The following is a 25,759-nucleotide window of genomic DNA, read 5'->3' as shown; positions in this document are numbered from 1 at the left end:
TCATCTGAAATATATTCCTTTGTGTAAACTGCTATTTGTATTTTTATGTATGTGGTAGGTTGGTTATGTTTCTCAACCTTGGAGAAGTGGCCCTCTGTAGGGGATGTCCTATGTGTCCCAGCAGTGAACTCCTCTCTCGTCACCCAAAGGCCAGGGGCCAGCTGGTCCCCGGGCAGTGTCCAGACTGAGTTTGTGGACTCCGTCTGCAGGCCTGTAGTTTTCTTGCTCCTAGTGTATGCCTCCTGGTGGGTGAGGCTTTTCTAGAGACTTGTGCAGGTTTCCTGCTGGGAGGGGTTGGTGACTGCTCCCTGGTGGGTGGGGCTGGGTCTTGGTCCTCCAGTGGGTAGGGTCATGTCTCAGGGCATATGTAGAGGCAGTTTTGGGTTTAGGAAGTCTTTAGGCAGCCTGTCTGCTGATGGGTGGGGCTGTGTTTGTTGTTTAGCCTGAGGCATCACAGCACTGGAGCCTGCAGGCTGTTGGCCGGGGCAGGTCTTGGTGCCAAAATGTCTGTCTCCAGAATTCATGCAAATGAATGCCCCCTGATATATTGACCACCAGTGTCTATATCCCCATGGTGGTCCACAGCTGCTCCCTGCCTCCCCAGAAGACCTCTAAGACCAGCAGGTAGGTCTGGCTCAGGCTCCTCTCATACTACTGTTTTTGCCCTTGTTCTCAGTGCATGTGAGATTTTGTGTGCACCCTTTAAGAGGGCAGTCTCTATTCCCCCTAATCCTGTGGAGCTCCTGCAATCAAGCCCCACTGGCCTTCAAAGCCAAATGCTCTGGGAGCTCCTCTCCCTGGTGCCAAACCCCTGGGCTGGGGGTCCTAACATGGGCTCAGAACTCTCCTGTGGGAGAACCTCTGTAATATAATTATCTCCAGTTTGTGGGTCACCTACCTGGAGGGTATGGGGTTTGATTATATCTAGAGTCCGCCTCTCCTACCAGTCTCATTGTGGTTCCATCTTTATGTCTAGCTGTAGAGGGTCTTTTCTGGTAGGTTTTAATTTTTTCTTTTAATTAATTAATTAATTAGCTGTGCCAGGTCTTAGTTGCGGCATACAGGTTCTGCGCTGAGGCATGTGGGATCTTTAATTGTGGGATTCAGGATCTTTTAGTTGCAGCATGCAGGCTCTTAGTTGCGGCATGTGGGATCTAGTTCCCTGACCAGGGATCAAACCTGGGTCCCCTGCGTTGCGAGTGTGGAGTCTTAACCACTGGACCACAAGAGAAGTCCCCAGTCTTCTTCAACGATGGTTATTCTGCAGATTGTTGTGACTTTGGTGTGCTCATGAGAGGAGGTGAACTTCGGGCCCTTCTATTCTGCTATCTTAGTTGCTCTCTCTCAACTGTGTCTTTTAAATGGTGTATTTAGACCACTTATCATTTACTAAATTTCCATATCAGTTATCAATGACATGTTGGGACTTAAGTCTGCCATTTTGTTATTTATTTTCTGTTTGTTTCCTCTATTTCTCATTCCTTATTTTCTCTTTCCTTACCTTCCTGTGGGTTGTTTGAATATTTTTTAGGATTCCACATTGGTTTATAGTTTTTCAGTACATTGTTTTGGGGTTTTTTGGTTTACTTATTTATTTATTTATGGCTGTGTTGGGTCTTCGTTGCCATGCGCAGCCTTTCTCTAGCTGCAGTGAGCAGGGGCTACTCTTCGTTGCGGTGCGGGGGCTTCTCATTGAGGTGGCTTCTCTTGTTGCAGAGCATGGGCTCTAAGTGCAGAGGCTTCAGTAGTTGTGGCGCACGGGCTTAGTTGCTTTGTGGCATGTGGGATCTTCCCGGACCAGAGATCAAACCTGTGTCCCCTGCATTGGCAGGCAGATTCTTTTTTTTTCTTTTTTTAACATCTTTATTGGAGTATAATTGCTTTACAATGGTGTGTTAGTTTCTGCTTTATAACAAAGTGAATCAGTTATACATATACATATGTTCCCATATCTCTTCCCTCTTGTGTGTCTCCCTCCATTCCACCCTCCCTATCCCACCCCTCTAGGTGGTCACAAAGCACCGAGCTGATCTCCCTGTGCTATGCGTCTGCTTCCCACTAGCTATCTATTTTACGTTTGGTAGTGTATATATGTCCATGCCACGCTCTCACTTTGTCACAGCTTACCCTTCCCCCTCCCCATATCTTCAAGTCCATTCCCTAGTAGGTCTGTGTCTTTATTCCTGTCTTACCCCTAGGTTCTTCATGACATTTTTTTTTCTTAAATTCCATATATATGTGTTAGCATACGGTATTTGTCTTTCTCTTTCTGACTTACTTCACTCTGTATGACAGACTCTAGGTCCATCCACCTCACTACAAATAACTCAATTTCGTTTCTTTTTATGACTAATATTCCATTGTATATATGTGCCACATCTTCTTTATCCATTCATCTGCTGATGGACACTTAGGTTATTTCCATGTCCTGGCTATTGTAAATAGAGCTGCAATGAACATTTTGGTACACGACTCTTTTTGAATTATGGCTTTCAAAGGGTATATGCCCAGTAGTGGGATTGTTGGGTCGTATGGTAGTTCTATTTTTAGTTTTTTAAGGAACCTCCATACTGCTCTCCATAGTGGCTGTATCAGTTTACATTCCCACCAACAGTGCAAGAGGGTTCCCTTTTCTCCACACCCTCTCCAGCATTTATTGTTTGTAGATTTTTTGATGATGGCCATTCTGACTGGTGTGAGATGATATCTCATTGTAGGTTTTTTTTTTTTTTTTTTTTGTGGTGCGCGGGCCTCTCACTGTTGTGGCCTCTCCCGCTGTGGAGCACAGGCTCCGGACGCGCAGGCTCAGCAGCCATGGCTCACGGGCCCAGCCGATCTGCGGCATGTGGGATCTTCCTGGACCGGGGCACGAACCCGTGTCCCCTGCATCGGCAGGCGGACTCTCAACCACTGCGCCACCAGGGAAGCCCCTCGTTGTAGTTTTGATTTGCATTTCTCTAATGATTAATGATGTTGAGCATTCTTTCATGTGTTTGTTGGCAATCTGTATATCTTCTTTGAGAAATGTCTATTTAGGTCTTCTGCCCATTTTTGGATTGGGTTGTTTGTTTTTTTGATATTGGGCTGCATGAGCTGCTTGTACATTTTGGAGATAAATCCTTTGTCAGTTGCTTCACTTGCAAATATTTTCCTCCATTCTGAGGGTTGTCTTTTCGTCTTGTTTATGGTTTCCTTTGCTGTGCAAAAGCTTTTAAGTTTCATTAGGTCCCATTTGTTTATGTTTTATTTTTATTTCCATTTCTCTAGGAGGTGGATCAAAAAGGATCTTGCTGTGATTTATGTCATTGAGTGTTCTGCCTATGTTTTCCTCTAAGAGTTTGACAGTGTCTGGCCTTACATTTAGGTGTTTAATCCATTTTGAGTTTATTTTTGTGTATGGTGTTAGGGAGTGTTCCAATTTCATACTTTTACATGTACCTCTCTGGTTTTCCCAGCACCACTTATTGAAGAGCCTGTTTTTTCTCCACTGTATATTCTTGCCTCCTTTATCAAAGATAAGGTGACCTTTATCAAAGATAAGGTGTGTGGGTTTATCTCTGGGCTTTCTATCATGTTGCATTGATCTAGATTTCTGTTTTTGTGCCAGTACCATACTGTCTTGATTACTGTAGCTTTGTAGTATAGTCTGAAGTCAGGGAGCCTGATTCCTCTGGCTCCGTTTTTCTTTCTCAAGATTGCTTTGGCTATTCAGGGTCTTTTGTGTTTCCATACAAATGGTGAACTTTTTGTTCTAGTTCTGTGAAAAATGCCAGTGGTAGTTTCATAGGGATTGCATTGAATCTGTAGATTGCTTTGGGTAGTAGAGTCATTTTCACAATGTTGATTCTTCCAATCCAAGAACATGGTATATCTCTCCATCTATTTGTATCATCTTTAATATCTTTCATCAGTGTCTTATAATTTTCTGCACACAGGTCTTTTGTCTCCTTAGGTAGGTTTATTCCTAGATATTTTATTCTTTTTTGTTGCAGTGGTAAATGGGAGTGTTTCCTTAATTTCACTTTCAGATTTTTCATCATTAGTGTATAGGAATGCCAGAGATTTCTGTGCATTAATTTTGTATCCTGCTACTTTACCAAATTCATTGATTAGCTCTAGTAGTTTTCTGGTAGCATCTTTAGGATTCTCTATGTATAGTATCATGTCATCTGGCAGGTGGATTCTTAACCACTGCGCCACCAGGGAAGTCCCAGTATATTGTTTTTTACAGTTTTCTTAGTGGTTGTGCTCGGTATTATAATATCTTCACTTAACTTATTACAACGTACTGGTATTGATATTTTACCCCTTTGAGTGTAGTATAGACATCTTACTTCCATTTAGGCACTTTAATCCTCCCTACTTTTAAAAAATAATTGTCTGTCTTAAGTATTTCCCTACTTACATTTCACATTACAGCAGATGGTGTTATAACCTTTGCTTCACTCACATTACAGCAGATGGTGTTATAACCTTTGCTTCACTCATCACATATTATTTAAAAACTCTTGAAAATTAGGATAGTCTCCAATATTTGCCCATTCTGATGTTTCTTTCTTTCTGTAGTTCCAATCCTTTTTCTGTTATCATTTTCTTTCTTTTTAGAGAATTTCCTTTAGGCATTCATTAAGGGTATGTTTGCTACAAACAAATTCTCTTACTTTTCCTTTGTCTGAGAATGTCTTTATTTTCCCTTTACTTCTGAATTTTTGCTGGGTATATAATTTACAGTTGCCAGTTCTTTTCTTTTCATACATGAAAAATATTGTGCCACATCCTCTGGCTTCCATTATTTTAAATGAGAAAATCACTGTCATTCAAATAGGTATTCCCTGGTAGGTTTCTATTCCCTACAGTTTTCATTGTTTCTCTCTGGCTGCTTTCAAGAAATTTTTTCTTTAATTTTTAGAAGTGTAATGATGCCTTGCATTTCTTTGGGTTTATCCTCTTTGGGCTTTGCTCAGCTTCTTTAATCTATAGGTTTATGTTTTCCACCAATGTTCGGATGTTTTCAGCCATTATTTCTTTGAATAATTTCTCCTTCTCCTTCTTCTCTTTCTCCTCCTCCTCCCTCCCCTCTCTACTTCTGGGATTCTAATAATATGAATATTAACTATTCTGTTACTGTTCCACAGATCCCAGAAATTCTGTTTATTTTTTTTCAGTCTATCTTCGTTCTGTTGTTCAGATTGGGTGAATTCTACTGATATTTTTTCAAGTTCACTACTTCTGTCCTCTGTCATTTCCACTCCACTACTGAGCCCAATCAATGAGATTTTAATTTTCGTTATTGTCTTTTTCAATTATATAATTTCCATTTGGTCTTTTTTATAACTTGTATTTCTCTGCTGATAATTTTTTGTTTTTTCATTTGTTTCAAGAGAATTTATGACTGATGATGAAGCATTTTTATGGTGGTTATTTAAATTTCTTTTAGATCATTTCAACATCTGACTCATCTTGGTGTTGGCATCTGTTCATTATCTTTTCTCATTGATGTTGTGGTTTTCCTAGTTCTTGGTATGACAAGTGATTTTCTTTTTTTTAAATATATAAATTTATTTATTTATTTTGGCTGCGTTGGGTCCTCATTGCTGTGCATGGGCTTTCTCTAGTTGCGGTGAGTGGGGGCTACTCTTTGTTGCGGTGTGCGGGCTTCTCATTGCGGTGGCTTCTCTTGTTGTGGAGCAAGGGCTCTAGGTGCGTGGGCTTCAGTAGTTGTGGATTGTGGGCTCTAGAGTGCAGGCTCAGCAGCTGTGGGGCATGGGCTTAGTTGCTCTGCGGCATGTGGGATCTTCCTGGACAAGGGCTCAAACCCATGTCCCCTGTATTGGCAGGTGGATTCTTACCCAGTATGCCACCAGGGAAGCCCATGACAAGTGATTTTCAATCTTATTCTGGATACTTTGGATCTTATAAGACTCTGGATCTTTTGAAATATTTATTTTAGCAGGCAGTCACTCTGTTGAGATGTAGCATGGGGCCAGCCAGGTGGGTGTGCATGTTTGGTATCCCATTAGGCTCCCCTGACACCACCCCAGCAAAAATGGGGCAGTGACTCACACTAACTTGTTGCAAACAGGTGGGATGGACATTGAACACCTCCCCCCCTGCCCAGTTGGCATCTTTCCAGTGAAAGTGGGGCAGCTACTTGAATCATCTCTTGCTTCCAAGTGTAGGTGTAAGGTCATTTCTTCACTAGGCCCCTTGACAACAAGGAGTAAAAAGGGAGAAGCAAAGCACCATGTAGCCTGCCTCTCACCACCTAGTTTTTCCTCATTGACGCCAGGTGGGGTGGAGGCTCAGTTCCCCACTGGATCCTCCTGACAGTGAAGAGGATGAAGTCTAATGCTGATTAGGACCACACTGCACAGCCTCATTAAATCTTATTGCAACTAAGTGTAGATAGGGGTGTAGCTGACTACTTGACCCTGATGGGAGAATCACAGCATTGCCTCTTTCACCAGGCTGGGGATGAAAGATCAGCTCACAGCTTAGCCCCACAACACTATCCTAGCAGGAAAATTGGAGCATTACCTTCTTCTCCTGGGTAGAGATAGAAGATTGGCTGCCTGTTCAGTCCTACCACATGGGGAAATCAGAGTGCACTACCTTTTTTCCCAGGGGTGGGAATGGGGGCTTGAGATAGAAGATCAACTTTCTGCTTGTACTGATACCATGTTGGTATATATGAAGGCTGTCCTTTCATTAGTTGCCATGCCTCTCTCTAATGCTATGATAAATCTTTTTCCTTTATCCCCCATTTATCTTTTGTTTTCTTCTTCTGCATATATTTTAAAGTGGTGAAATTTTGTATTTCAATTACATAAATTGTGTGTGTGTGTGTGTATATATCTGTGTGTGTTTCTAACAAAGAAATATACCTATCATTTTCAGGGTTTTTAGCTGAGTTCAATAACCCTCCCCCTATATAGGTCTTGACTGCCCTCAGTCTAGATCCTTGAGGGGTTATAACATGCAGTTCCCCAAGTCCACAGGTGGCCTTTGGCCTTGGCTGCAGGTGATCTTATAGGGAGTGAGGAGTGTAGTATCCCTGGGAGTAGGAAAATATATTTAGAGTATACTTGTGAGCATTTGCCTAACACTACCAACACCTTTAGGGGAAAGTCATAGAGCACTTGGTAGACAGAAACTATTAGTGGTAACGGAATAAGCCAAAAAACCACATGGTTTAAACATAAACAAAACACAACACCTATCAGTTGACTACTTTGTACCACCGTGTTAGGTGTCAGAAGATAGAACGATGAGTGGGACAAATACCTTGCCCCAATCTAGTAAAGACAATGGTCACATGATCAGTTGTAAAGGATATTGCTGTGGTGGTAATGTGACAAATCACCTAAGGTGCCACAGTTAATATGGAGTCAAGACAAATCTTAAGCCAGCTGACAGATCATCTTAATGTGTCAGTGCTCTTTGCTGATGCGTACTGTACTTTGTAAACTTATCTCCTTTATACCAATTATGTTACTGTAATAAAATGGTTTACTCCAAGTAAGTCTTTTTCCTCCACCTGGCTATAAGGTCTTTGAAGTCGACAGCTACGTTCTTTTCATTCTTGTATCCACAGTACCTGGCACATAGTAGGTACTCATTCAAAAAGTATTTGTCAATTGTCTAGGTTCCAGACATTGTTCTAGATACTGGGAATACAAGACACACAAACTCTTAGCTCTCAAGATGCGTACATTATGGTAAAGAAGATGAACAACTATGATTAAAGACCTTAGTACTCTGTCATTTAGGGGATGGCTTGTACTTTACTGAGGAGTCTCTAAGTGAGTCCCTTGGAGACCCTTAGGGCTGCATATTTTTGATAAATTTGTCTTTGTCAAAATAGTTTGAGTTGGAATAGACATAAAAATCTTCATTTCTCTAGCTCATTGGTCTTTTCACAATATGAATTGCTTGAATGGTCCTGGGAATGTCATGCTATTAGGGTTCATTTCAATTCAACCAACACAATATAAGTTGGCAAAGCACTGGTAAATATTTTACATATATTACTGGGTTGGCCAAAAAGTTCGTTCGGGTTTTTCCATACGATGTTTCAGAAAAACCTGAATGAACTTTTTGGCCAACTGAATATCTCACTGAATCACACTTTTTGGTTAAAAAGGCCTTTCACTACCCATACCTACCCTCCCTCTCCTGCCCCAGGTCCTGTTAGGTACATTCTTCACAGGATGCTTCCAAGGTACCCTGTGCACTCATCTAGTGTTATAGATGTATTGTAATTCCCCACTTTCTGTCAGCTACATTCACTAATACATTTTTAGTTACTCAAGGTCAGGTGGGCAGGAGAAGGTGGTTGATCATATGTATTTTAGGTCCAAATTCCAACTCCCTTATCTAATCTTACTAAGCCTCAGTTTCCTCATCTGCAAAATGTATAAAATAACAATGCCTACTTTGTTATAAGGATTAAATAAAATGATAAACATAAAAAGCTTATCAATATGGTACCCATCTATAGTATATCATTGTTAATGATTTATAGCATGGTGCCTGCTATATAGTAGGTATAATATATGCTAGCTAGGGTGAAGTGTATATTTAAAATTATTAGTGTTACTATAATAAATAGTGATAATATTACTCCTTCTAGGAATAGTAGTGAGGGGTGAGAATCTTACATGAGATCGATATATTAATAATCCCATAAGAGATACTGTAAATGCTATAATGATATTTATATATACTAAAGGCATTTGATAATTATGAACTTGATCACAATCTAATGAGTCAAAATTATTTATTTTAGCTTAAACTAATTATCATATTCAGTCCATTCTAGTCCTTTTTGGGTTCATTTATAAGCCAGGCTTGTTGTTAGTAGTAGGATTAGGAATAGCGCTACAACAAGTATTGTTTTTAGATTATTTGCTTGGGATGCTCAGGATAAAGGTAAAAAGGAGGTCAATCACTAAGTCAAAGAGAAGAAATGTTATAGCTACTAAGAAAAAACTTATGGAAAAGGGTAAGCATGCCGATCCTATGGGATCAAATCTCCCACTCATAGGGACTTGTTTTTTCTGTATAAATATTTAATTGAGGGAGTCAGAATGCAGTAAATACAAGTAGTGAGGCTAGTGCTATACTTATAATTAGTATCATTTATAAGATTTATTATTCCTTTTCAGATTATACCAAATTGATAAGAAGTCAATGTAGTATTTAATACTAAAAGGATAAGATCCTCATCAATAAATAGACACATAAAGGAACAGTCATACTACATCCACAAAATGTCAATATCAGGCAGTGTCTTCAAAGCTGAAGTGATGATTGTAAGTGAAGTGGAATTTTAACTGGCCTAAGAAGCAGACGACTAGGAAAGTAGAGCCAATAATTATAGGCAGACCGTGGAATCCTGTAGCTATGAAGAAAATTGAGCCATATACCCTGTCTGAGATTGTAAAAAGTGTTTTGTAGTACTCTGAGGCCTGTAGAAGTGTAAAGTATACACCTAAGGTAATTGTAATAAAAAGAGCTTGGAGCATATGCTTACAGTTTCCTTCTATAAGGCTGTGGTAGGCTCAGATGATGGATACTCCAGAAACTAATCACACTGAGGCATTAAGGTGTGGCACTTCTAGTGGATTTAGAGGACGGATACCTGTTGGTGGTCAACATCCACCTAATTCAGGTGTAGGAGCAAGACTTGAGTGATAGAAGGCTCAGAAAAAGCCAGTAAAAAAGAAGACTTCTGAAATAAATAATAAATAGGATTATTCCATACTGAAGTCATTTTTGAACGACTGGTGTATGGCGGCCTTGGAAAGTGCTTTCTCGGACAATATCTTGTTATCATTGGTATACTGTTAAGGTATTAGTTAATAGACCTAATGATAATAATATTATTGAATTAAAGTGAAATCAAATTAGTAGGCCTGATGTTATTAGAAGGGCTGAGAGAGCTCCTGTAAGGGGTCAGGGACTGGCATTTACTATGTGATATGGGTTTGGTGGGTCATTATGTGTTGTCATGTAAGTAAAGACTTACTAGTAAGGTGAATACGTAAGCTTGAGTTAGGGCAACAGCAAATTTGAGCATAGTAAGTAAAGCAAGGATAATAAATGTAATGAGGGCTGTGGTGGTACTAATATTTAGTAGTGCTAGAGTTGTTCCCCTAATTAAATGAATTAATAGATGTCCTGCTATAATGTTAGCTGTTAATTATACAGCTAAGGCTATTGCCTGAATAAAGAGGAACTGGTGGTCCTTGTGGTAAAAAACAGGCTAAGGATGCTTTTGTTTAATGGCAGAAACCAGTAATTACAGTTCCTGCTCACAGAGCGACTGCTATACCTAAATTTATTGAGAGTTGTATAGTGGGTGTAAATGAATGTGGTAAGAGTCCTAGTAAATTCGTTGATCCAATAAATAGGATAAGTGATATAAGCATTAGTGTTCAGGTCTGTCCTTTGTGGTTGTGAATAGCTATTATTTATTTCAATGTAAGTTGGACTAATCATTGTTGAATAGAAATCATGCGGTTGTTGATTAGTTGGTTAGGTGTGGGGAATAAAATACTTGGGAATATAACGATTAATACAACAGGAAGTTCTAATATTGTTGGGTTAATGAAAGAGGCAAATAAATTTTCGTTCATTTTGCTTCTCAAGGGGTGAGTTGTTTTTGTGTTTTAGTATATTTTAATTCTGGGTTTGAAGTATAAATATATTTAAAACTTTTTAGTTGGAATATAATGAATAGAACTAGAATTATTGATAAAATAGTAATAAACCATGTTGATGTGTCTAGTTGTGGCATATCATTAAGGGTAGATTTAACACCCAGTCTTTAACTTAAAAGGTTAAAGCTAATTAGCTGCTTAATGAATTTATAATATTGATGCAGATCATTTCTCAAAGTATTTAAGTGGAATGAATTCAAGGATGACATGCATGAAGCTATGATTTGATCCACAAATTTCTGAGCATTGTCCATAATATAGGCCTGGTGGTGTTGATATAAGGGTTGTCTGATTTAAGCGTCCTGGAATGGCATCTGTTTTTAGGCCTAATGAAGGAATAGCTCATGAGTGTAAAACATCTTAGGAAGAAATTAATATTCGGATTGTTATCTCTATGGGTAGAACTTCTTGGTTATCTACTTCTAATAACTGCAGCTCTCCTGGTTTTAGATCTGAAGTACAAATCATATATGAGTCGAAATTTAAGTCTTCATAGTCTGTGTATTCGTAACTTCAATATCATTGGTGTCCTATAGTTTTTATAGTCAGAGAGGGATTATTAATTTTGTCTATCATTTAAAGAATTCATGGTGATGGCAAGGGAATTAAAATTAGGATGATGGCTGGTAAGATTGTTCAAATTGTTTCCACCTCTTGTGCATCTATTGTGCTTGTATGTCTTAGCTTAGTTGTTAATATGAGTGAAATAATAAATAGGACTAAGGAGCTAATTAAAAATATGATTATTAATGTGTGATCATGGAAGTGTAGAAGTTCTTCTATAATAGGTGATGTTGCATTTTGAAAGCCTAAGTTGAAAAGGATGTGCCAAAGAGTTATACAGGGTTTTCACCTATAACTTAACTTTGACAAAGTTATGTAAATTTTACTAATATCTCACTTAACGAGAAAGACATAATGGTATTGGCTTGAAACCAGTAAAAGAGGGTTTGATTCCTTTCTTTCTTATTTAGTTACTTTAACATAAGTGGGTTCTTCAAATGTGTGATATGGTGGAGGACATCCATGTAATCATTCTAGGTTTGTAGTGGTTAGCTCTACTATTGAGACCTCTCGTTTTGATGCAAATGCTTCTCGGTTATAAAAATTATTAATTATAAAAATTATAAAGATTATAAAAATTATTAGTATCACTGCTGTTAGTGAAGTGAATGAGCCTATTAATGAAATACTATTTCATGTTGTGTATGCATCAGAGTAGTAGTAATATCATCATGGTATTTCATATAGACCAAGGAAGTGTTGTGGGAAGAAAGTTATATTTACGCCTACAAATATAATTACGAAATGACTTTTTGCTCATGCTGAGTTAAGTGTGTAGCCTGTGAATAGTGGGAATCAATGTATGAAGCCTCCTGTAATGGCGAACACTGCTCCTATTGATAGTACGTAATGGAAATGTGCAACTACACAATACACATCGTGAAGAACGATTTCTAGGGACGAGTTGGCTAAAATGATTCCTGCTGAATCACCTGCTATAAAAAGGAAAGTAAAGCCTAGGGCTCATAATATAGCAGGGGATCATTTGATATTACCCCCGTGAAGAGTTGCCAGTCAGCTAAATACTTTTACTCCTGTACAAATAACGATAATTATAGTAGCTGATGTCAAATATTCTCGTGTATCAACATCTATGTGTAAACATATAATGGGCTCATATGATAAACCGTAAAAAGCTGATAGATGTCATAGCTCATGCTATGCCCATATACTATGCCTCAAAGGCTCTTTTTTTCCCTGAATAATAAGTTACAATATGTGAGATTATTCCAAATCCAGGTAAGATAAGAATATAAACCTCAGGTTAACCAAAAAATCAGAACAGGTGTTGATAAAAGAATCAGGTCTCCTCCTCCTGCAGGGTCGAAAAAGGTTGTATTTAGATTTTGGTCCGTTAGTATGGTAATTTCAGCTGCTAGTAATGATAATAATAGTAATACAGCTGTAATTAGGACAGATCACACAAATAATGGTGTTTGGTATTGAGATATAGTGGGTGGTTTATGTTAATAATTGTGGTAATAAAATGAATAGCATCTAGAATTGAAAAAATACCTGCTAAATATAAGAAAAAACTGGTAAGATCAACTGAAGCTCCTCATGAGCTAAGTTTCTGGCTAGAGGTGAGTATACAGTTCAGCCTGTATCTGCACCAGCTTCTACCACTGAGGATGCGAGTAAGAGTAAGAAAGAGGGTGGAAGTAATCAGAAGCTTCTGTTTTTCGCACGAGGGAAGGTTATATCGGGTGCTCCAATTATCAGTGGAACTAACCAGTTTCTGAAGCCTCCAATTATAATAGGTATAACTATGGAGAAAATTATTACGAATGTGTGGATTGTTACAATTACATTGTAAATTTGATAATCCCCAAGTAATGCTCCAGGCTGACGTAATTCAGCACAAATTAGTAGGCTTAAGGAAGTACCCACTATCCCAGCCCAAGCACCAAATAATAAGTACAAGGTGCCGTTATCTTTATAATTGGTTGAGAATCATCAGCGGTTTATGAACATAGGTAAAATGGCTGAGTAAGCATTAGACTGTATATCTAAGGACAGAAGTTGAGTCCTCTTTTTGCCAAGTCCTGTGGTGAATTAAACATACTGAACTGCAAATTCAAAGAAGCAGCTTCAATTCTGCTGGGGCTTCTCCTGCCTTTTTTTTTTCCTGACGGTGGGAGAAGTAGATTGAAGCTAGCTGACTAGGGTATTTAGCTGTTAACTAAAATTTCGTGGGAATGAAATCCCACCAATCACGTGACGATTTAGCTTAACTAAAGTGTTTGATTTGCATTCAATTGATGTAGTATAGAGTCTTGCAATCCTTATTATACAGGAATTAAGTAAATTATACCTGCTTAGGGCTTTGAAGGCTCTTGATCTATATTAACCTAAATTCCTATTCCAGTACTGAAAGGATTGGTGTAAGGGGTAAAAGTAATGTAGATATTACAGTTATTATTGGTAGAAAAGTTTTTTGTTTTATATATTCAAATGATCATTTTATTTTTATGTTATTGACTGATGGTAATATGGTTAGTGATGTAGAATACGTAAGTTGTATGGAGAAATATAGGTTAAGCAGTGCTGTGATAGCTATTAGTGTGGGTAAAATAATGTTCTTTTTTGTTGTTGTTATTTCTTGAATAATTACTCAATCCTGATAGTGGTGGGATGCCTCCTATTGATAATAGAATGGTGAGGATAAGAGTTGTAATGATGGGTATTTTGTTTCTTGTGTGTGATAATGAAAATGTAGTGGTGGCTGAGCTGTGAATGAGTAATGTGAATATAGTGAGTGTTATTTTTTTTAATTAAGTTATTTTTGGCTGCATTGGGTCTTCGTTGCTGCACGCGAGCTTTTTCTAGTTGCAGCAAGTGGGGGCTACTCTTTGTTGAGGTGCACGGGCTTCTCATTGCAGTGGCTTATCTTGTTGCAGAGCACGGGCTCTAGCCACGCGGGCTTCAGTAGTTGTGGCGGGCGGGCTCAGCAGTTGTGGCTCGCGGGCTTTAGAGCACAGGTTCAGTAGTTGTGGCACATGGGCTTAGTTGCTCCACGGCATGTGGGATCTTCCCAGACCAGGGCTCGAACCCATGTTGCCTGCATTGGCAGGCGGATTCTTAACCACTGTGCCACTAGCGAAGTCCAGTGAGTGTTATTATAATGTAAATTAGTAGGTTTAGGATTGTTAGAGTTGGATTATATAATATGGTAGCTGTTATTCAGCCTATGTGAGCGATTGATGAGTAAGCTATGACATTTCGTAGTTGCATTTGATTTAGTCTGCCTCATCCTCCAATTATGACTGCTAGTGTGGATATGATTAGTCGTAAGTTTAGGTTAATGGATGGTGAAGTTTGGTATAATACGGATAGTGGTGCATGTTTTTGTCATGTTAATAGAATTAAGGCTGCTTTTAGTGAAATGCCTGTGTGACTTCAGGTACTCAAAAGTGGAATGGGGATAGTCCTAATTTTATGACTAGAGCTATTTTAATGATTATTGATGCTGTTGGATTAAAGATTTTTGTAATGGTTCACTGACCACAATACAGTATGTTAATGACAACAGCTATTATAAGTAATATTGATGCGGTGGCCTATGTTAAGAAATATTTAGTAGATGCTTCTACGGCTCATGGGTTAAAGTTTTTTTATTAGAATAGGGATGATAGCTAATATATTTCAAACCCAATTCAAATAAGTAATCAGTGTGAACTAGTTATTTCATTATGGTCCCTGAAATAATGGTTATTAAGATAATGATAAGGATAATGGGATTTTCATTTTCAGGGTATGGGCCCAACAGCTTATTTAGCTGACCTTACTATAGAATATAGTGTAATGTGGTAGCACGAAGAATTCTGAATTCTTAAGGGGTAGGTTCAATTCCTATAATTCTAGAAATAACAGGATTTAAACCTCTATTATTTACTCTATCAAAGTAACTTTTTTATCAGACATATTTCTTATGTTTGTGAAGGGATGCTTGACGTTATGATAGGTAGTGAAACGTGTCATATACACAGGGCTAGTGTTAGTGATAGATAATTTTTCAAAGTAGATGTATGAGTTGATCATATCAGAATCATGGGTAGGATGCTTGAATGCATAAGGAGATTGTTAATAGTAGTGTTTTGATAATAAAACTGGTTGTGTATAGTTCTGGTGTATGGGGATCGTGGAATGCTCCTAGAAATAGGATTGTTGTGAAAATATTTATTATGATGATGTTGGCATATTCTGCTAGGAAAAATATAGCAAATGGGCCTGCTGCATATTCTACGTTAAAGCCAGATACAAGTTCTAATTCTCCTTCTGTTAGATCGAAAGGGGTTCGATTAGTTTCTGCTAGGGTAGAAATAAATCATATTATGGCTAGAGGTCATGATGTAAAAATTATTGTTCTTGTGTTGTGATGAGAGTTGAGAGGGTAAAGGATCCATTTATTAAAAGGACTGATAAAAGGATAATTGCTAGTGTTACTTCATATGAAATTGTGTCACTGCTCATAGGGCTCCAATTAGAGCATATTTTGAATTAGAAGCTTATCCAGATCATAGAATGGAATAGATGGCTAGGCTTGACATAGCTAATATGAATTATACTCCTAGATTTATGTCGATGAGAGGGTAAGGTATAGGTAGCGGGATTTATGATTAAGGCTAAGGTTAGAGCTAGAATAAATAAATTTTATTTATAAATAAAATTTATAAAGAATAAATATGGAGATGGAAGATGTAGCTGGTTGTAGTGGTTCTTTAATGAATAGTTTGACTGCATTGGCAACAGGTTGTAATAGGCCATATGGTCCAAAGATGTTTGGTCCTTTTCAAAGTTGCGTGTAACCTAATACTTTTCATTCAATTAATGTGAGAAATGCCACAGCTAGAATTGGGACCATGAGTATCCAGATGTTAATTATAAACATTTTGTTAGGGAGAAGAGTTGAACCTCTGTTTATAAAGGTTTAACTTTTATGCAATTACCAGGCTCTGCCACTCTAACAAACCCTGTTCTTGGGTAGTACATTTATAAAATAAATTAAGATCATATCATTAACTGATTTTAAGGCACTTTTGTAAAGTAAACCTTATTTCTCTTGTCCTTTCATACTGGGAGAAATACATAATAGATAGAAACCAACCTGGATTACTCTGGTCTGAACTCAGATCATGTAGAACTTTAATTGTTGAAAAAACGAAACTTCAATAGCGGTTACACCATTGGGATGTCCTGATCCAACATCAAGGTCGTAAACTCTATTGTCGATATGAACTCTAGAATAGGATTGCACTGTTATCCCTAGGGTAACTTGTTCCATTGATCAATTTTTGGATCAATAAGTGATAAGATATTTTGACTAGTTGGTTTAGATTTTAATCACTTGGAGGCTTTTTTGTCCTCCGAGGTCACACCAACCAAAATTGTTAACCCATAATGAAACTTGTTATCCCTTGTTGGTTTAGTTTGGTTTTTTGGGGTGTTAACAAATGAAAGCTCCATAGGGTCTTCTCGTCTTATTTTATTATTCCTGCCTCTTCAAGGGAAGGTCAACTTCACTGATTAAAAGTAAGAGACAGTGAAATCCTCCTGTGGCCATTCATACACGTCCTTATTTAGAGAACAATTGATTATGCTACCTTTGTATGGTCAGGATACCGTGGCCATTTAACAGATGTCACTGGGCAGGCTGTGCCTCTACTATTAGTTATGCTAGAGGTGACGTTTTTGGTAAACAGGCAGGGTTTGTGTTTGCCAAGTTCCTTTTACTTCTTAAAATCTTTCCTTAAGTGCATGCCTGCATTGGGTTAACAGTATATTATAATAAGTAATTTAATGTTGATTTAGATTTATTTACTGTTAATTTTCAGTACAGCATCAGTTACTGATGTAAGCTTATGCAGGGAGAAATATTTCTTGTTACTCATATTAACGTCATTGCTTCTATTGGTTAATAATTAGTCCAGTATTAAACTAGTTGATTTGCTTATAGTTGTTATTAAGGTAAATATATTGTTGAGCTTGAACGCTTCCTTAATTGGTGGCTGCCTTTAGGTGAACTATGGTGTTGTTTTTACTCTCTAGATAAGGTTGTACCCTACTTCTAAAAAGCTGTACCTTTTTCGATTAACATTTAAAAATACATTACAATTTATAGTTTTTTTAGGTAATTTTTAAAGTTGAACTAAGATTCTTTTTCTGGACAACCAGCTATCACCAGACTCATTAGGCTTGTCACCTCTACTTATAAATCTTCTCATTATTTTGCCACATAGATGAGTTTGTTCTAATAAACTGTTCATAAATAGCTTGTCTGGTTTCAAGGTATTTAAGTTATTTTTGTTAAATGTTTACTAGTTAAATCATTATGCAAATGGTAAAAGGGTAAGCTTTGCTTTTTACTACTTTTAATGCTTCTTTCATCATTCCTTTACGGTACTTTCTCTATAGCGCCAAAAGATTTTAAAATTTCTATTTCCTATACTTTAACTATTAGGTTAATGGTTTATTTGATTTGCTTGTGGTAATTAAAATTGTGGGAGGTTTGGGTTACAGTTAGTTCAAAGTATTCATAAATTATGAAATCTCCTGGGTGGTAAACTAGGTGCTTTATTTAAGCTATGCTTTGATTTGTCCAAGCACACTTTCCAGTATGCTTACCTTGTTATGAATTGTCTCCTCTCATATGATTAGTATTTGTTAATAGATTATAGAGGATTATTTTAATACTTGAGAAAGGTGATGGGCGGTGTGTGTGTGCTTCATAGCCTTATTCAATTAAGCACTCTATTCTTTTTTTTTTTTTTTTTTTTCCGTATGCGGGCCTCTCACTGTTGTGGCCTCTCCTGTTGCGGAGCACAGGCTCCGGACGCACAGGCTCAGCGGCCATGGCTCACGGGCCCAGCCGCTCCACGGCATGTGGGATCTTCCCGGACCAGGGCACGAACCCGTGTCCCCTGCATCGGCAGGCGGACTCAACCACTGCGCCACCAGGGAAGCCCCACTCTATTCTTAATTTACTACTAAAGCCTCCTTTTTTAAAAAAAATATTTATTTATTTATTTTGCCTGTGCCAGATCTTAGTTGCAGCACGCGGGATCTTTAGTTGTGGCATGAGGGATCTTTTAATTGCAGCATGCGGGCTCTTAGGTGCGGCACGCAGACTTCTTAGTTGCGGCATGCGTGTGCGATCTAGTTCCCCAACCAGGGATCGAACCCGGGACCCCTGCATTGGGAGCATGGAGTCTTACCCACTGGACCACCAGGGAAGTCCCCTCCTTTGGTTTTTAGTTTCATAAAAACTTTTGTGTAATAAGAAATATATTCTTGGGACTTCCCTGGTGGCCCAGTGGTTAAGACTCTATGCTGCCAATGCAGGGGCTGCGGGTTCGATCCCTGGTCAGAGAACTAAGATCCCACATGCCGTGCAGCGTGGCCAAAAGATTAAAAAAAAATTGAAAAAAAAGAAATATATTCTTGAAATAGAAAATGTAGCCCATTTCTACTCACTCCATAAGTTACACCTTGACCTAACGTTTTTATGTATAATTATTATGCTTACTGTTGTTCCTTTTTAGGGTTTGCTGAAGATGGTAGTATATAGATGAATTAGCAAGGGTTGGTGAGGTTTATTGATTATAGAACAGGGTCCTCTAGAGGGATATGAAACACTGCCAACTTCTTTGAGTTTTAAGCTGCTGCTAGTAGTACTCTGGTGAATAATTTTGTCATTGTAATTATTTGAGTTTAGGGCTAAGCATAGTGGGGTATCTAATCCCAGTTTGAGTCTTAGCTGTCATGTAATCAGGAAATATTAAAGTCACTGGTAGTTTATTTTTATTTTAGCTATGGCTTTTTATGGCTTAGTTAGAATTTAACTTTTTGAAAACTTATTCTGTCACATGCTTTATGCAGGTTTTCTATTAATTTAGGTTTATCAAATGACCGCGGTGGCTGGCACGAAATTTTCCAACCTTGGATAATATAACTTAGTCAAAGTTGCATTTATGGCTTAATTTTTATCACTGCTGTTTCCTGTGCGGGTGTGGCTGAGCAAGGCATTATGAGCTACTATTGTAGTGTGCTTGATGCCTGCTCCTTTTAATCTTTATGATTTACAGGGCATTCTAACTGGGGTGTGGATGCTTGCATGTGTAATTTTATTAAAAACTAACAGAAAGGCTAGGACCAAACCTATGTGTTTATGGAGTTAGTAAACTCATCTAAGTATTTTCAGTGCCTTGCTTTAAGTCTTAACTGCATTAACAGGCTGAGTTTGTATGCATGATTATGTGGTAATGTGTACATGATTAATTTGTGTATTTTATATTATAGTGTTGAATTTTAAAATTTAATTTTAATAAAAGTGGCTGATAAATCTAGGGAGATTTCTGTCTATATAAGTGGTATATATCTACATAATTTATTGGTATGATTAGGATTTATTTTACTTGAGTATTGAAATGTCTGTGTTTTGTTGGATAGATTAATTAAATTCTATGTATTTGTATGTTTCTTACCTTGTTTTTGGGGTTTGGTAGGGTGTCATAGGCATATGGAGCATAGGGCTTAGTGGGGGGTAAGGGGATTTGTTAAGCAGGGCGTTTACCTATTTAATAAATGTGTACGTGTATGTGCATGTAATTAGGTACATGTCCATGCACATGTACATGTGTGTAATTTCCTTATGTCCTGTAACCATTGACTGAATAACACCTTATGGTTGATGATGCTGGTTAATAATATTCAATTAAGTCCAGCTACAATTTATTTCACTTTGTTAAGTCCTCAGATGGCCATAGCCGAGTCACAGCACCCCTTAAAAATTAAAAAATACCAAATACATGAACCACAATTATGTGTGAGCATGGGCTGATTAGTCATTAGCCCACTGAGATGTCTTATTTAAGGGGTAAGGGTGGGCGATTTTAGGTGAGATGGTCCTGAAGTAAAAACCAGATGTCTGATAAAGTTCATTAATAGAAACCACTACAAGTCATGGGCCCTGAGCGAGAAGAGAGACACATGCTAAGTGGGTTGATGGTTTCACGTGGCTTGCTGATTAAGCTTGTGATCTATTGGATATGATATGCATGTTGACTGGAATTGATCTGACTTAATGTACTATGTACTATTAATACCATTATGTTCTATGTAATATCAATAATATAATGTACATGCTTATAAGCATGGGGCAGATAATTAATGCACAATTACACATATCATATATTATATATATATAATATGTATGTACTTATATACGTGGATATATACCATATGCATGAAATACATTAGCTATTTATGGGAGAGGAAAATGTTATTTTAATACTGACATGGTACTTTAAGATTGTGGAAATGTCCCATAACAATTATCAGGGAATAGTTTAAGTAGAGTTTCAGCTTTGGGTGCTGATGGTGGAGCTTGAGCTTTTTCCTTGAGTCCTGGGGAGATATATTATTCTCTTTTTCTAGTTTACAAGACCAGGGTAATAAATATACTACAAAGACTCTTCATATTAGGAGATTACTTTCAATAATGCTAACTACTGGTATTAGCACTAGAATTAAAAAGAAGTATAAGATGGATGCTAGCTGTCTGGTAATAATGAAGGGGTGTTCTATGGGTTGTACTCCAATTCATGTTAATGTTAGTAGATCTGCTACTAATACTCAGAATAGGCACTGGCTGAGAGGTCAGAATGTTATACTTCATTGTTTGGATGTGTGGAATATTGGAATGAATGCTAGAATTAAAATTGAGAAGATTAGGGCTAGTACACCTCCTAGTTTGTTGGAAATTGATCGTAGGATTGCATATGCGAATAGGAAATATAATATGGGGTGGTGTGTTGAGAGGATTTGCTGGAATATTGTTGTCTGGATCTCCTAGCAGGTCGGGTGAGAATAATTCTAGTATTAGTAATGCTAGGATTAGTTGTAAAGTGCCTAAAACATCTTTGACTGTATAATATGGATGAAACGGAATTTTATCTATGTCAGATAGATTCCTGTGGGGTTATTAGAGCCTGTTTCGTGAAGAAATAGAAGATGGATGGTTGCTAGGGCTGCGATAATAAATGGAAGAATAAAATGGAAGGTGAAAAATTGTGTGAGGGTTGCTTCATCTACTGAAAATCCACCTCAGATTCATTCAACTAGGTTTGTTCCCATTTAACCTCCAGCTAATAGTGAAGGGACTGGTGCCAGAATTCAAGTCTTCTGACTCAAAATCTTGTACTCTTTCTATAACAGTATAATGCCTGGTAGATTTATGCCACTCTTTTCCTACATAAATTTTAGGCCAGTAATCAGATGGGATTTTTGTGCTATTTTTAGATGAATAAGCCTGGAAGAAGTAGTTTGAATAGCAAAATATTAAAATTTCCAGGACATTTTAATGGCTTATTGGGACAACTGGATTGAATATTAGGATCAGTAATGTCCTGGACAATTGGGATTTCTGTCTTTAAAGTGACTAAACCCTTCTGCGTGTAGTCCAAGACACTCTTATATCAAATTCTACTCCCTACAAAATAGTATTAGCATGGGGGTTCCAATGTCTTGGATTAAGGAGTCAGTCATTAAAAATTATGAGGAAAAGTACTGACAATTCTTTAAGGGCTTAGAATCTTCTCCCCTGTGTGAGCATGGTTCATACCTACTGAGTGCAAAATATGAAGTAGACCAAGTTTTCCTTTCTCTTCTCGCCTTTCATCTCAGTGTTTCTTTCTTGCCCAATCCTCATCCCAAGCCACACAACCCTTGTTCCATTTGTGAAGTACTGCTGTTAGCCTGGCATGGCATTTAGACAGCCGAATCTTGAACAACTGAAAATTCTCAAGGTGTAAAAAAAGGAATCCAGTATAGTTCATTTCAAGTATTAATGGAAAATTGGGATGAGGAGAATGGCTTCTGTAAAATTGTTCATGTCACAACAGCTGGGCAAAGATAGTCTATGCTTTCCTGGTGCTATTGTGAGTTGCCCATTAAACAACAGCCATTTTGGGAGAGGCAGAAGAATTAAATACTATAACCTGCTGAAGTTAATGTTATATTTATATTGCTTTATAATAATTTATAATAAACTATGATTAATAATATAAATAAAATTTACTTATAATAAATTCTCAATAAAGTATGTACTTTCTTGATGACAGAATATTCAGTAAAAATTAATTCAAAACAATGTAAAATGTTAACAATGGTTTTTAAAGGATATATCTACTTACTGATTTTCTTTTTCTATTTGTATTTTTCTGTCCATAGGCCTTATCTTGTATTAACTCATCTGAAAAAGAATGAAAAAATGATATAATTAAGTTAGCACTTGTGGCATTTGACAAGCATGTTCTTCAGACATGTCTCGAATGACTATGTAGCATAGCAGTTAAGGGCACAGGCTCTGGAGCCAGACTGCCTAGACTCAAATAGTCTCTGCAACAACTAACCATCTAAATTTGGACAAGTTATCTTGCCTCTCTCTGTCTCAGTTTTGTCATCTGTCAAAGGGTAAAGATCCTCTCTCATAGGATTGTGTGATTTAAAGGGCTAAAGCATCTAATACTGTGTCTGGGACATAATAAGCACAAATGAATGGAAGTTTTGCTGTTATTGTTACCATCGTTACTACTCCCTCTATTCTGACCCCTGACACGCTGCACCCTTGGGTCTGTCATCTAGTAACTCTGACTACTAATTTGAATAGCATTGTTAAAATACATAAAGTTATTAAAGTTAAATGTCATCATGCACCATACTTTATGTACATCAAAGATTGTCTTGTAGTCAGATTATAGTCAATGTATTGAACACTTCTACTTTTCTGGCTCAATGCCAGTTCAAGAAATGAAGTAAAAACAAAAAAAAATATCGCCATTGCACTCTAGGTGGTTCTGAATGTTTTTGTGGCTGTTAAAGATTAGGCACCTTATCAGAGCTATGCTTGACTGCATGTTTAAAAGATTGCTTTTACTAATCCTTCTTGGAGCCTCATTTTAGCCTATCCTCTAGTAGTCATTTGGGTAATCTTCCATCATTCATTTGCTATACATACCCAACTCTGTAAAGCTGTGTGGACAGACAATCTACATTCTAGATACATTTCATGAGTAATTCTATATTTCCTTAATTCAATTCATGACCCTAGAGAGGATTCTTATGTAATAAACTTAAAGAATTTATAAAAGTATGGAGTGGAACGACCATATTCTTCAATGAATTGTGGTGCTAGGCTAAAAATATGTGCATATATATCAGGAGTCAGAGGGTATCTATGAAAGTAGCTCCAAAGGAACTGGGCTAGGCATATGCCTCTAATTTGCTTAAAGGTAATGATAATTCAAGGAATTTAGCAAGAGTGCTGAACCTTACTAAATAAACTTTAATATACTGCATTTTATCTTATATAATGTATCTATAGAAGAATTAGGTTAATTATATAAGACTGGTCTACGTAAATAAACTGAAGAGTGTAATGCAAAGTATAATAAAATCATTTAAAATATATATTTAGGAACCTTGAATCGTTTTTAAAAGGCTCTGTTCAGACATAAATTTAGGAATATAGCCTTCTAGAGAAATAGGAGACCAAACAGTCTTAAAACCATCTTTCTCATTTTAAAAATGAGAAAAAGATCCAGAAAAGTTATGACCTGCCCAAGAGCAAATAGGAGTGAACAATAAGAAAATAAGCCCTGTTTTCCTCCCTAAGCATTTACTTTTTAAAAGATACACCATAGATGTTCTCTCCAATTCTGTATTTGATTTGACACTGCTTATAAAGGCTCTTTACTCTTCACAGGAGATTGGACCACTGGCTTGTTTCACAGACTTCTTTTACAGAATTGTCAAACTACTCAGCCTTTCCATGCCTCAGTTGCCTCATCTATAAAACTAGTATAATAGTGTCAACCTAACAGGGTTGTATTTATGAAGATTAAATAAATTAATGTATGTGAAATGTCTACAAAGTTATGAAGATTATAAGGCAATATAAGGAAACTGCAAGGGAGTACTGAAATATTTATTCTTAGTATCTAGTTCCATTCTTTAATTTTTAAAATGGGAAAATTGAGGCTTTTATAAGACAAGTGGTTGCCTAAGGTCCAGAGCTAATTAGTGGCAAGGCAGGGGTGAGATCCGGTTTACCCCCCAACAATATTTTCTATTATTTGATACACTATTTCCCCTTTTCAAGCAATAGTCAGAAATAATAAAATAAGGAGCTTGCTTGCTGTTCTAGCAGATTTACTCCAAAAGTTCTTTTATGATTAGAAGACTCCAAAGGATATTAGAATGAAAGTTTTGGAGGCATCATATTATAGGTACTCTCTTATTACTCATGAATGTTATTCCAAATGGTCACTTTCTCTTCTAAAATAAATAGTAATTTAGGTGTACTTTAAATTTTTCCTGACATTTAAAGTATTCCTGGAACTGACATCCTTTGTTCTAAAATAGCTTCCTGTACCCCAATATATATTCTTAGAACTGTTATTATTGTGTAGAACAGATATATAAATACATATCCATATGTATGCATATGGATAAAAACAAACACATATATGGCTAAAACATTAATTTGTAATAATTTTCATTTCACGACATTCAACTATTCAAGATAAGTCAAATTTCCCTTTTGGGGACTTTCTTCTAAAAATACACTTCTCAGTTACAATTTCATCTGATATTTTCCCTGTATGTCTTTTTTTTTTAATATATTTTTTCATCTTCTATTTCCCCATAAGTTCCTAATTGGAGAACACTACTACTCAAGGATGCTTTCATGTTACAAAGAAACGTGCCTGCTTGCTCATCCTCCCTGTCAAGTGTTTTATTCTTATTTTCTCTTCATTTTAATTAGATTACTACAGTCTCCTCTGGATGGATATTCAGTTACTACACAGTCATAACTGTCCCAATTGTTGAATATTAAAACATTTCTGTACTAATTTGTAAAAAGTTGCTGCCTCAAGATATCCAAGTATCCATCTTAGATTCATTGCCCTGGCTATCTTGATTCCCTTAGGAATCTCCCATTTCCTTCAACCCCAACATGACACAGCAGGGGACTTCCAGAACTCTGATCCAGCAGCATTGTCTGATCTGGTTGTTCCATGCTCATGCTGTACTAGTTGTTATCTTGATTATCTTTGGGTTTACTGATATGTCAAATGTGTCTCCATAACAATATCACAGAACAATTCCTTGAATTAGAAAAACTTCACTAGATAGATCTATAGATAGCCAGAACGTTTGTAAACACAGATAAATGTATTAAATGGTTTAGTAATATTATATAATAATGCATGTAAAATAAATATTACCTAGGATCTTAAGGCCATCTGTATTTTGCTTTGCTTGATTTCCCACTAATATTGTAATTCCATAGGTTTTTCATGCCAGTAATCATAAACATCATAGTGTAATTTATATTTTGAAGGAAAGTCTTGATAGTAATTGTTTTACATGAGTTTATGTTCTCAATTTCACTGAATATTTGAAAATTA

At 37.1% G+C, this 25,759-nt stretch overlaps 2 protein-coding genes across 6 annotated transcripts in view; one reads left to right on the top strand and one right to left on the bottom strand.

The window, feature by feature from the left end:
• Positions 1-25,759, bottom strand: part of C2CD6 (C2 calcium dependent domain containing 6) — a 142,517-nt gene that overhangs the window by 26,055 nt on the left and 90,703 nt on the right. For both annotated transcript variants that reach the window (XM_073807394.1, XM_073807395.1), the window contains exon 15: positions 22,481-22,539. In XM_073807394.1, coding sequence (XP_073663495.1) covers positions 22,481-22,539 — 59 coding nt within the window. The remainder of the gene's footprint in view (positions 1-22,480; positions 22,540-25,759) is intronic.
• STRADB (STE20 related adaptor beta) overlaps positions 1-25,759 on the top strand; it is a 93,988-nt gene that overhangs the window by 57,111 nt on the left and 11,118 nt on the right. The gene's annotated exons all lie outside the window — the stretch shown is intronic.

This window comes from Tursiops truncatus, chromosome 7 (assembly GCF_011762595.2).
Source record: "Tursiops truncatus isolate mTurTru1 chromosome 7, mTurTru1.mat.Y, whole genome shotgun sequence".
NCBI lineage: Eukaryota > Metazoa > Chordata > Mammalia > Artiodactyla > Delphinidae > Tursiops > Tursiops truncatus.
This window is presented reverse-complemented; position numbering and strand designations above follow the sequence as displayed.